Source organism: Oncorhynchus nerka, linkage group LG7 (assembly GCF_034236695.1).
Source record: "Oncorhynchus nerka isolate Pitt River linkage group LG7, Oner_Uvic_2.0, whole genome shotgun sequence".
NCBI classification, from domain to species: Eukaryota; Metazoa; Chordata; class Actinopteri; order Salmoniformes; family Salmonidae; genus Oncorhynchus; species Oncorhynchus nerka.
The window spans coordinates 16677270-16688945 of NC_088402.1; the positions used below are offsets into that span (position 1 = coordinate 16677270).

General features: G+C 44.3%; 1 protein-coding gene across 1 annotated transcript in view; it reads left to right on the forward strand.

The window, feature by feature from the left end:
• The first annotated feature begins 546 nt into the window (after positions 1 to 546).
• LOC115124545 (adhesion G protein-coupled receptor B2-like) overlaps positions 547 to 11676 on the forward strand; it is a 37897-nt gene continuing 26767 nt past the window's right edge. Inside the window, exons 1-2 of the mRNA XM_065021034.1 lie at positions 547 to 568; positions 831 to 992. Of these exons, the coding sequence (XP_064877106.1) occupies positions 547 to 568; positions 831 to 992 (184 nt within the window). The remainder of the gene's footprint in view (positions 569 to 830; positions 993 to 11676) is intronic.

Here is an 11676-nt window from a genome sequence, read left to right on the forward strand (position 1 = left end):
TGGCCCATGCTCTTATTTCATATCTTTTAAGATGTTTATTTAGAGATATATAGTAGAAGGCATGACACCATTTTAATGAACAATTTGATACATTTTTTATCATACTGCTGATCAGAGTCTGACAATGCTGTGCCCTCAGTATTACATTTTAATGACCAAGAAGTATGGGGTAATCAATATGAAATGCATTCTATGATCGTGTCATACTTACTGTGTATAAATCCGTGAAATCAGATGTCTTTTTTATGTTCATTTCCTAACCTCTTTCTCATATGCCATTAATTCTCTAACAACTGGGTTTCCTTCAAAAGGGTGCAAATAGAAATACTGTTGCAGATAGAAATACTGTACCATGGATAGAGCTGACACGATTCCTCACACTCTGCATGGTTGGCTTGTGTATTCTACATATTATATTTCTATCTGAATGCACTTCAATGTTGTGCCCTACTGAACGCATCCCAGTCCATCCAAACAGCTAGAGGTGGAGGCGGAGCTTCTGGTTTTGGAGTAGCTTGGGGTGTGTTCTTTCCTGGTTTGTACTATATGGAGAGGTGGCGAGGGCGAGGTGTGCTATCTGTTGGTTATTTTGAGAGGTGTGTTAGTGTTCATTTACTCATTTTCTTTCTCATCCTCTAACCCCCTTTGCTGACAGGAGTTATGATCCCGCCTCCAGGCTCACACTCTCCAATCCTATTGATTGTGTCAGGAAGTCACTCCTCTTCATTCATTGTCTAGTCTCGTTGTCTATGACAACTTGACCGGCCTCCTATCTCTCATTCGCTCATCCCAATTGGCTCTGTGTGCCTGTCTGACTCTGGGTGTTGCAGTGCATGGGCTGTGGGAGGAGTGGTCGTCATGGAGCCTGTGTTCTGTCACGTGTGGGCGGGGCTCCAGGACCCGAACCAGAAACTGTGAGAGCGGAGGAGGGGCCAAGCTCTGTGGAGGGCCTGAGAAACAGACCAAACTCTGCAACATAGCAGTGTGTCCCGGTTAGTACCATCTCATGTACATTTACACCTCTATCTATCTGTCTGTCTATCTCTCTGTCTATCCATCAGTCTGTCCCTCTGTTTCTCCTTTTGTGGAAGTCCGAGAAACAGACCAAACTCTGCAACATAATATTTATTGTCTTATACAGTATCATCTCATATACAGAGCATTCGAAAGTATTCAAACCTCTTGACTTTTTCCACATTTTGTTACATTACAGCCTTATTCTAAAATTCATTAAATGAAAGTTTCCTCATCAATCTACACACAATACCCCATAATGACAAAGTAAAAACAGGTTTTTAGAATTTTAAACAGAATACTCGATTTGCATACGTTTTCAAGCCCTTTGCTATGAGACACGAAATTGAGCTCAGCTGTTTTCTGTTTCCATTGATCATCCTTGAGATGTTTTTACAACTTGATTGGAGTCCACCTGTGGTAAATTCAATTTATTGGACATGATTTGAAAAGGCACACGCCTGTCTATATAAGGTCCCACAGTTGACAGTGCATGTCTGAACAAAAACCAAACCATGAAGTCGAAGGAATTGTCCGTAGAGCTCAGAGACAGGATTGTGTTGAGGAACAGATCTGGGGAAGGGTACCAAAACATTTATACAGCATTGTAGGTCCCCAGGAACACAGTGGCCTCCATCATTCTTAAATGGAAGAAGTTTGGAACAACCAAGACTCTTCCTAGAGCTGGCCACTCAGCCAAACTGAGCAATTGGAGGAGAAGGGCCTTGGTCAGGGAGGAGACCAAGAGCCCGATGGTCACTCTGACATAGCCTCAGAGTTCCTCTGTGGAGATGGGAGAACCTTCCAGAAGGACAACCATCTATGCAGCACTCCACCAATCAGGCTTTTATGGTAGCCTACACCTACAAAGTCTCAGACCATGAAAAACAAGATTCTTTGGTCTGATGAAACCAAGATTGATCACTTTAGCCTGAATGCCAAGCGTCACGTCTGGAGGAAAGCTGGCACCATCATTATGGGGAAGCATGGTGGTGGCAGCATCATGCTGTGGGAATGTTTCTCAGCAGCAGAGAGTGGGAAACTAGTCAGGATTGAGGGAAAGATGAACGGAGCAAAGTACAGAGAGATCCTTGATTAAAAACCTGCTCCAGAATGCTCAGGTCCTCGGCCTGGGGCGAAGGTTCACCTTTCTATACGACAATGACCCTAAGCACACAGCCAAGACAACGCAGTGTCCTTGTGTAGCCCAGCCAGAGCCCGAACCCAATCGAACGGAGAGACCTGAAAATAGCTGTGCAGCTACGCTCCCCATTCAACCTGACAGAGCTTGAGACGAACTGCAGAGAAGAATGGGAGAAACTCCCCAAAATACAGGTGTGCCAAGCTTGTAGCATCATACCCAAGAAGGCTGTAATTGCTGCCAATGTTGCTTCAACAAAGTCCTGAGTAAAGGGTCTGAAAACGTATGTATAGGTAATATTTCAGTTATCTTTTTTTTTTTTTTAAGATTTGATAAAATAATAAAACATGTATTTTGCTTTGTCATTATGGGGTATTGTGTGTCGATTGATGTGGGGAAAAACTATTTAATCCATTTTAGATTAAGGCTGTAACGTATCAAAATATGGAATTAGTTAAGGGGTCTGAACTTTTTGAATGCACTGTACACACTATATACACCTCCGTACTTCTCTCTCTCCCTCTCTCTCTCGCTCTTCCTCTCTCTCTCTCTTCCTCTCTCACGCTCACTCGCTCTCTCTCTCTCTCTCTCTCTCTCTCTCTCTCTCTCTCTCATCCTTATCTCCATATCACTACTGTCATAGCACTCAAGTCTACATCTGTCCTCTCCTGTCCACTCTTGTTCACTATGATCAAGCTAAAATCTCCGTTGTTCTTCCGCTAGTCTTTATCCATCTTTGTTCTTAGGTCCCGTAATAGAAACCTCAGTTTCAATGCTCTGGTTAGGTTCGGAACTTATTTCATTTGTCTTTAGTTCCCTCTTTTGGGTTTCCACAGTGTTTGAGTACTGTGGTCCAGCCCCTATCTCTTTGAGATTACCAATTACCTTGTCAAGAGGTGTGATAAATCCTTGTCTCTTTGAGATTACCTATTACCTTGTCAATAGGAGTGATAAATCATTCTCTTTGAGACTACCTGTTACATTGTCAAAAGGAGTGATACGTCATTGTTTCTTTGAAATGACCTGTTATCTTGTCAAGAAGATGATACATAATTGTCTCTTTGAGATGACCTATTACCTTATCAAGAGGATAATAAATCATTGTCTCTTTGAGATGACCTATTACCTTATCAAGAGGATAATAAATCATTGTCTCTTTGAGATTACCTGTTACCATGTCAACAGGATGATAAATCATTGTGCCTTTGAGATGACCTATTACCTTGTTTGGCTACAGTCTACTGTCTGGCTATAGTCTACTGTGTTATTGTATGGTTACAGTCTACTGTCTGGCTATAGTCTACTGTGTTATTGTCTGGCTGCAGTCTACTGTCTGGCTATAGTCTACTGTGTTATTGTCTGAATACAGTCTACTGTCTGGCTATAGTCTACTGTGTTATTGTCTGAATGCAGTCTACTGTCTGGCTATAGTCTACTGTGTTATTGTCTGACAATAGTATACTGTGTGATTGTCTGGCTATAGTCTACTGTGTTATTGTCTGTCTACTGTCTAGCTACAGTCTGTGTTATTGTCTGGCTACAGTCTCTGTTATGGTTTGGCTACAGTCTACTGTCTGGCTACAGTCTCTGTGTTATTGTATGGCTACAGTCTGCTGTCTGGCTACAGTCTCTGTGTTGTTGTCTGGCTACAGTCTACTGTCTGGCTACAGTCTGTGTTATTGTCTGGCTACAGTCTGTGTTATTGTCTGGCTACAGTCTACTGTCTGGCTACAGTCTCTGTGTTATTGTATGGCTACAGTCTACTGTCTGGATACGGTCTCTGTGTTATTGTCTGGTTCCAGTCTAATGTCTAGCTACAGTCTCTGTGTTATTGTCTGGCTACAGTCTACTGTCTGGCTACAGTCCCTGTGTTATTGTATGCTACAGTCTACTGTCTGGTTACAGTCTACTGTCTGGCTACAGTCTCTGTGTTATTGTCTGGCTACAGTCTACTGTCTGGTTACAGTCTACTGTCTGGCTACAGTCTCTGTGTTATTGTCTGGCTACAGTCTACTGTCTGGTTACAGTCTACTGTCTGGCTACAGTCTCTGTGTTATTGTCTGGCTACAGTCTACTGTCTGGATACAGTCTGCTGTCAGGGTACAGTCTGTCTGTGTTATTGTCAGGGTGCAGTCTGTCTGTGTTATTGTCAGGCTACAGTCTGTCTGTGTTATTGTCAGGCTACAGTCTGTCTGTGTTATTGTCAGGGTGCCGTCTGTCTGTGTTATTGTCAGGCTACAGTCTGTCTGTGTTATTGTCAGGCTACAGTCTGTCTGTGTTATTGTCAGGCTACAGTCTGTCTGTGTTGTTGTCAGGCTACAGTCTGTCTGTGTTATTTTCAGGGTGCCGTCTGTCTGTGTTATTGTCAGGGTGCAGTCTGTCTATGTTATTGTCAGGGTGCAGTCTCTCTGTGTTACTGTCAGTGTGCAGTCTGTCTGTGTTGTTGTCAGGGTGCAGTCTGTCTGTGTAAACAGCCCAGCAGGCATACTGAGGTAGATTTAGACTGTCTGTCTGTCTGTCTGTCTGTCTGTCTGTCTGTCTGTCTGTCTGTCTGTCTCTCTCTCTCTCTCTCTCTCTCTCTCTCTCTCTCTCTCTCTCACACTGGCGTACAATGAGTTCAGCTGTGTATCATGCCTCAGTTGTCTTTTCTAGGCGTCTAGCCTCAATCCCAGCTGCTCGCTCTCTCTCTCTCTCTGTTCCTCTTTCTCTTCTCTTTCTCTCTCTCTGTCTCTCTCTCTGTTCCTCTTTTTCTCTCTCTGTTCCTCTTTTTCTCTCTCGTTCTCTCTTTCTCTCGTTCTCTCTCTCTCTCTCTTTCTTCTTTCTCTCTCTCTCTTTCTCTCTTTCTCTCTTTCTCTCTCTCTTTCTCTCTTTCTCTCTCTCTCTCTTTCTCTCTTTCTCTCTCTCTCTCTTTCTCTCTCTCTTTCTCTCTCTCTCTCTTTCTCTCTCTCTCTCTCTCCTCTTTCTCTCCTCTTTCTCTCTCTTCCTCTCCTTTCTCTCTCGCTCCTCTCTCTTTCTCGCTCTCTCTCTCTCTCTCTCTCTCTCTCTCTCTCTCAATTCAAGGGCTTTATTGGCATGGGAAACGCCCCACTTTCTCTTCTGTTGGTTGGTGAGTTTGAGTAATGATGATGGTTCCACCTGGCCCATGTTGATGGCTACTCATTCAAATAACATTTGTCTCTCACAACTGAATTGACCCTATGCGCGCACACACACACACACACACACACACACACACACACACACACACACACACACACACACACAGTAGACGTTCATCATATTTACTTCATGTGACAGAGCCTTTTAGCTAAAGTCACTGATGTCTGCACAAGATGAGTTTAGCCTTAACACACACACCTGAACACTTAGCCAGACTGTGGAATAGTGCTTTGTTTAAATGACTGTGCAGGAACATGCTCTTGAACGTGCAGTTGATGAAGTGGTCTTACAAAGTCCCTGCCTTATATTCATCAAGCTCCAAATAAACTCAACAAGAACTCTCACTGTCCTCTCGCTGTCAACTGCGTTTATTTTCAGCAAACTTTAACATGTGTAAATATTTGTATGAACATAACAAGATTCAACAACTGAGACATAAACTGAACAAGTTCCACAGACATGTGACTAACAGAAATTGAATAATGTGTCCCTGAAGAAACAGGGGGGGTTCAAAATCAAAAGTAACAGTCAGTATTTGCTGTGGCCACCAGCCGCATTAAGTACTGGCCCTAGCCCTCCGATCCAACAGGTCCCAGACGTGCTCAATGGGATTGAGATCCGGGCTCTTCTCTGGCCATGGCAGAACACTGACATTCCTGTCTTGCAGGAAATCACGCAAAGAAAGAGCAGTATGGCTGGTGGCATTGTCATGCTGGAGGGTCATGTCAGGATGAGCCTGCAGGAAGGGTACCACATGAGGGAGAAGAATGTCTTCCCTGTGACACACCACCCCAGACCATGATGGACCCTCCACCTCCAAATTGATCCCGCTCCAGACTACAGGCCTCGATGTAACGCTCATTCCTTCAACGATAAACAGGAATCTGACCATCACCCCTAGTGAGACAAAACCGCAGCTCATCAGTGAAGAGCACTTTTTGCACGTCCTGTCTGATTCAGCGACGGTGGGTTTGCGCCCGTGGGCGACGTTGTTGCCGGTGATGTCTGTTGAGGATCTGCTTTACAACAGGCCTACAAGCCCTCAGTCCAGCCTCTCTCAGCCTATTGCGGACAGTCTGAGCACTGATAGAGCGATTTTGCGTTCCTGATGTAACTCGTGCAGTTGTTGTTGCCATCCTGTACCTGTACCGCAGGTGTGATGTTCGGATGTACCGATCCTGTGCAGGTGTTGTTACACGTGGTCTGCCACTGCTAGGATGATCAGCTGTCCGTCCTGTCTCCCTGTAGCACTGGCTTAGGCATCTTACAGTACGGACATAGCAATTTCTTGCTCAGGTCACATTTGCAGTCCTCATGCCTCCTTGCAGCATGCCCAAGGCACGTTCACGCAGATTAGCAGGGACCAGTCAGTAGAAAGGCCTCTTTAGTGTCCTGAGTTTTCATAACTGTGACCTTAATTGCCTACCGTCTGTAAGCTGTTAGTGTCTTGAACAATCGTTCCACATGTGCATGTTCCTTAATTGTTTATGGTTCATTGAACAAGCATGGTAAACAGTGTTTAAACCCTTTACAATGAAGATCTGTGAATTTATTTGGATTTTTACGAATTATCTTTGAAAGGCAGGGTCCTGAAAAAGGGATGTTTATTTTTTTGCTGAGTTTAGGCTTTTTCAACCAAATCAAATCCCCAAAAAGTGTCACGTGTCGAATACCAAAAGTGCAGGTAGACCTTACAGTGAAATGCTTACTTTCAAGCCCCTAATCAACAATGAGGTTTTAATAAAAATAGGAGTTAAGAAAATAAGTAGTTAAAAATAAAAGAGCAACAATAAAAAAACAATAACGAGGCTATATGCAGGTGGTACCAGTACCGAGTCAATGTGCAGGGTACAGGTTTGTCGAGGTAATTCAGGTAATAGAACATGTACTGTAGGTAGGGTTAACGTTACTAACCCAATTGACCAATTTACCTCATTCAACCCCTTTTTTTCAATGTTCTACCTCATTCAACCCCTATTTACCAATGTTCTACCTCATTCAACCCCTATTTACCAATGTTCTACCTCATTCAACCCCTATTTACCAATGTTCTACCTCATTCAACCCCTATTTACCAATATTCTACCTCATTCTGGGGCGGCAGGGTAGCCTAGCGGTTAGAGCGTTGGACTAGTAAACGCAAGGTTGTGAGTTCAAAAACCCCCGAGCTGACAAGGTACAAATCTGTCGTTCTGCCCCTGAACAGGCAGTTAACCCACTGTTCCCAGGCCATCATTGAAAATAAGAATGTGTTCTTAACTGATTTGCCTGGTTAAATAAAGGTAAAAAAATAAATAAAATAAAATAAAATTCAACCCCTATTTACCAATATTCTACGTCATTCAACCCCTATTTACCAATGTTCTACCTCATGCAACCCCATCCTTCCAAGATTGCGTAGCACTCAGACGTCTTTGTCCTGTCATGTCTGTCTTTGCATATCTTTTTTAAATATTTTCCTAAACCTCAACTTCTAAATACTCTCCTGCAACCCGCCTCACCCAATGTGACGTGGATCTGCTTTTTTCTGAAGTATTTCTATTTACTTCGGATCTGGAATCCATCAACTGAAGCTAGCCAGCTAACTACCTACCAGCTATCAGCTAGCAAACCATTGCTAGCGGTCATCAGCTAACCTTTAGCTCGGAAAGCTCTCGCCATTTCGAACAACGTGACTCAAACCAGAGCATAAAGGACCTATTTCTTTCCATATACCCGGATTCCTACCGCAAACTCTGAACATTTTCATCTGGATCTTCGCAACTAGCTAACCGCAATCCCGGGTGACCACTCCTCGCTAGAGTTTCCATCCCGGAGTAAGCACCAATTAGCCTGAAGCTAGCCTGGCCAGGGCTCCTGTGCTACCACCAAAGCCCACTCCCGGGCTACAATATCCGGACCCCTTCTACTGCCGGTACGGGGCACGGAACCCCGCCGATCCTCTACGACTGGAATACCTACATAATCTGCCATGGATTCCAACAAGCCCCTCAGGTGCATCGCCCGCTTAAGGCCCATTCTGCTAACCTGTTAGGCCTGCTAGCTACCTAGAGCTACTTGGATCCCTACTAATTCTACGACTGGTCTATCGACGTCAACGCACGGAGAGGCAAAACCAGACTTACCCCCATCGCGACGTCCCCCAAAGGCTAACTTGCTAGCCCTGGTCTGCTAACTGCTAGCTTGCCTTCCCCGGTCTGCTAACTGCTAGCTTGCCTGCCCCGGTCTGCTAACTGCTGGCCTTTGCTGACTGCTTGCTTGCTAACCCGGTCTGCTAACTGCTAGCTTGCCAGCTCCGGTCTGCTAACTGCTTGCTTGCTAACCTGGTCTGCAAACTGCTAGCTTGCCAGCTCCGGTCTGCTAACTGCTAGCTTGCCAGCCCCGGTCTGCTAAATGCTAGCTTGTTTAACCCCGGCCTACTGTTAGCGTGTTAGCATCTGCCTACTAACTGTCTGAATCGCCGTGTCCCCATTCAGCCCAACCACTCACTGGACCCATATGTTCACGCATGCCTCTCTCTAATATCAATATGCCTCGTCCATTACTGTCCTGGTTGGTATTTACTGTCTTATTTCACTGTACAGCCTCTAGCCCTGCTCAATATGCCTTAACCAACCATGTTGCCCCACCTCCTACATATGCGATGACATCACCTGGTTTAAATGTCTCTAGAGACTATATCTCCCTCATCATTACTCAATGTCTAGGTTTACCTCCAATGTACTCACATCCTACCTTACTGTACACTATCTGTACACTATTGAATCTATGCTATCGTGCCCAGAAACCTGTTCCTTTTACTCTCTGATCCGAACGTGCTAGACGGCCAGTTCGTATAGCATTTAGCTGTACCCTTTTCCTACTTCTCCTCTGTTCCTCTGGTGATGTAGAGGTTAATCCAGGTCCTGCAGTGCCTAGCTCCACTCCCACTCCCCAGGTGCTCTCATTTGTTGACTTCTGTAACCGTAAAAGCCTTGGTTTCATGCATGTTAATAACCACTTGAAACTAGGGGGCACTATTTTCATTTTTGGAAAAATAACGTTCCCAAAGTAAACATGCTAATTTTCAGGAGCAGATAATAGAATATAGATAGAAAACACTCTAAAGTTTCCAAAACTGTAAAAATATTGTCTGTGAGTATAACAGAACTGATATTGCAGGCGAAAGCCTGAGAAAAATCCAATCAGGAAGTGACTCTTATTTAGAAACCGCTGCGTTCCTATGCGTCCCTATTGAGCAGTGAAAGGGATATCAACCAGATTCCTTTTTCTATGGCTTCCCTAATGTGTCTAGTGGTGTCTAGTGTCACAAGACATAGTTTCAGGCTTTTATTTTGAAAAATGAGCGTGAGCGACAACATTGCGTCAGTGTTCAGCTGGTGGCTCTTAGAGTGATTTGTGCGTAATAGACAAATGTGGCCATTGTTTCTCTCGCTCCTACTAAGAAGCCAACTGACCAGGTTTATATATTATCGAATAGATATTTGAAAAACACCTTGAGGATTGATTATAAAAAATGTTTGCCATCTTTCTGTCGATAGTATTTTGGCATTGTCGTGATCGCAGTTTCCGGTGGATTTCTCAACCAAACGTGAAGAACAAACGGAGGTATTTCGGCTATAAAAATAATCTTTAAGGAACAAAATGAACATTTGCTGTCTAACTGGGAGTCTCGTCAGTGAAAACATCCGAAGATCATCAAAGGTAAACGGTTAATTTGATTGCTTTTCTGATTTTCGTGACCAAGCTTCCTGCTGCTAGCTGGACATGATGCTATGCTAGGCTATCGATAAACTTACACAAATGCTTGTCTTGCTTTGGCTGTAAAGCATAATTTCAAATTCTGAGATGACAGGGTGATTAACAAAAGGCTAAGCTGTGTTTCACTATATTTCACTTGTGATTTCATGAATATGAATATTTTCTAGTAATATTTTTTTTTGTCCGTTGCGTTATGCTAATTTGTGTCAGTTGATGACAATTCTCCCAGATCCGGAATGGGTAGTTCCAAGAGTTAACATTAGAAGCCTACTCCCTAAGTTTGTTTTACCCACTGCTTTAGCACACTCTGCCAACCCGGATATCTTAGCCGTGTCTGAATCCTGGCTTAGAAAAAACACCAAAAACACTGAAATTTCCATCGCTAACTATAACATTTATCGCAAATATAGAACTGCCAAAGGGGCAGGTGTTGCAATCTACTGCAAAGATAGCCTGCAACAGCTGTGCCCTCGATACCATATGTGAATTGATTGCCCACAATCTATCTTCTGAGCTCATGCTACTAGGTGGCCTAAACTGGCACCTGCTTAACACCCCAGCCATCCTACAATCCAAGCTTGATTCCCTCATTCTCACACAAATTATTAATGAACCTACCAGGTACAACTTCAAATCCGTAAACATGGGCAACCTCATAGATGTCATCCTAACTAACTCGCACTCCAAATACAACTCTGCTGTTTTCAATCAATCTCTCAGCGATCACTGCCTCATTGCATGTAGAACTAGGAATAGATATAGTCCTTGGTTCACTCCAGAACTGTCTGCCCTTGACCAGCACAAAAACATGGCCATGCTTTCCACCTGGCTACCCCTACCCCGGTCAACTGCCCGGCACCCTCCACATCAACCCGTCAAAGCCTCCACCATTTCTCCTTTCCCCAAATCCAGATAGCTGATGTTCTGAAAGAGCTGCAAAATCTGGACCCCTACAAATCAGCCAGGCTAGACAACCCCAATTACTAGCCTGTTCAACCTCTCTTTAGTATCATCTGAGATTCCCAAAGATTGGAATGCTGCCACGGTCATCCCCCTCTTCAAAGGGGGTGACACTCTAGACCCAAACTGCTACAGACCTATGTCTATCCTATCCTGTCTTTCTAAGGTCTTCGAAAGCCAAGTTAACAAACAGATTACCGACCATTTCGAATCCCACCGTACCTCCTCCGCTGGATTCAGAGTTTGTCATGGGTGCACCTCAGTCATGCTCAAGGTCCTAAACGACATCATAACCGCGATCGATAAGAGACATTACTGTGCAGCCGTCTTCATCGACCTGGCCAAGGCTTCTGGCTCTGTCAATCACCACATTCTTATTGGCAGACTCGACAGCCTTGGTTTGTCAAATGATTGCCTCGCCTGGATTACCAACTACTTCTCTGATAGAGTTCAGTGTGTCAAATCGGAGGGCCTGATGTCCGGACCTCTGGCAGTCTCTATGGGGGTGCCACAGGGTTCAATCCTCGGGCCGACTCTCCTTCTCTGTATACATCAATGATGTTGCTCTTGCTGCTGGTGATTCTCTCATACACCTCTACGCAGATGACACCATTCTGTATACTTCTGTCCCCTCTTTGGAC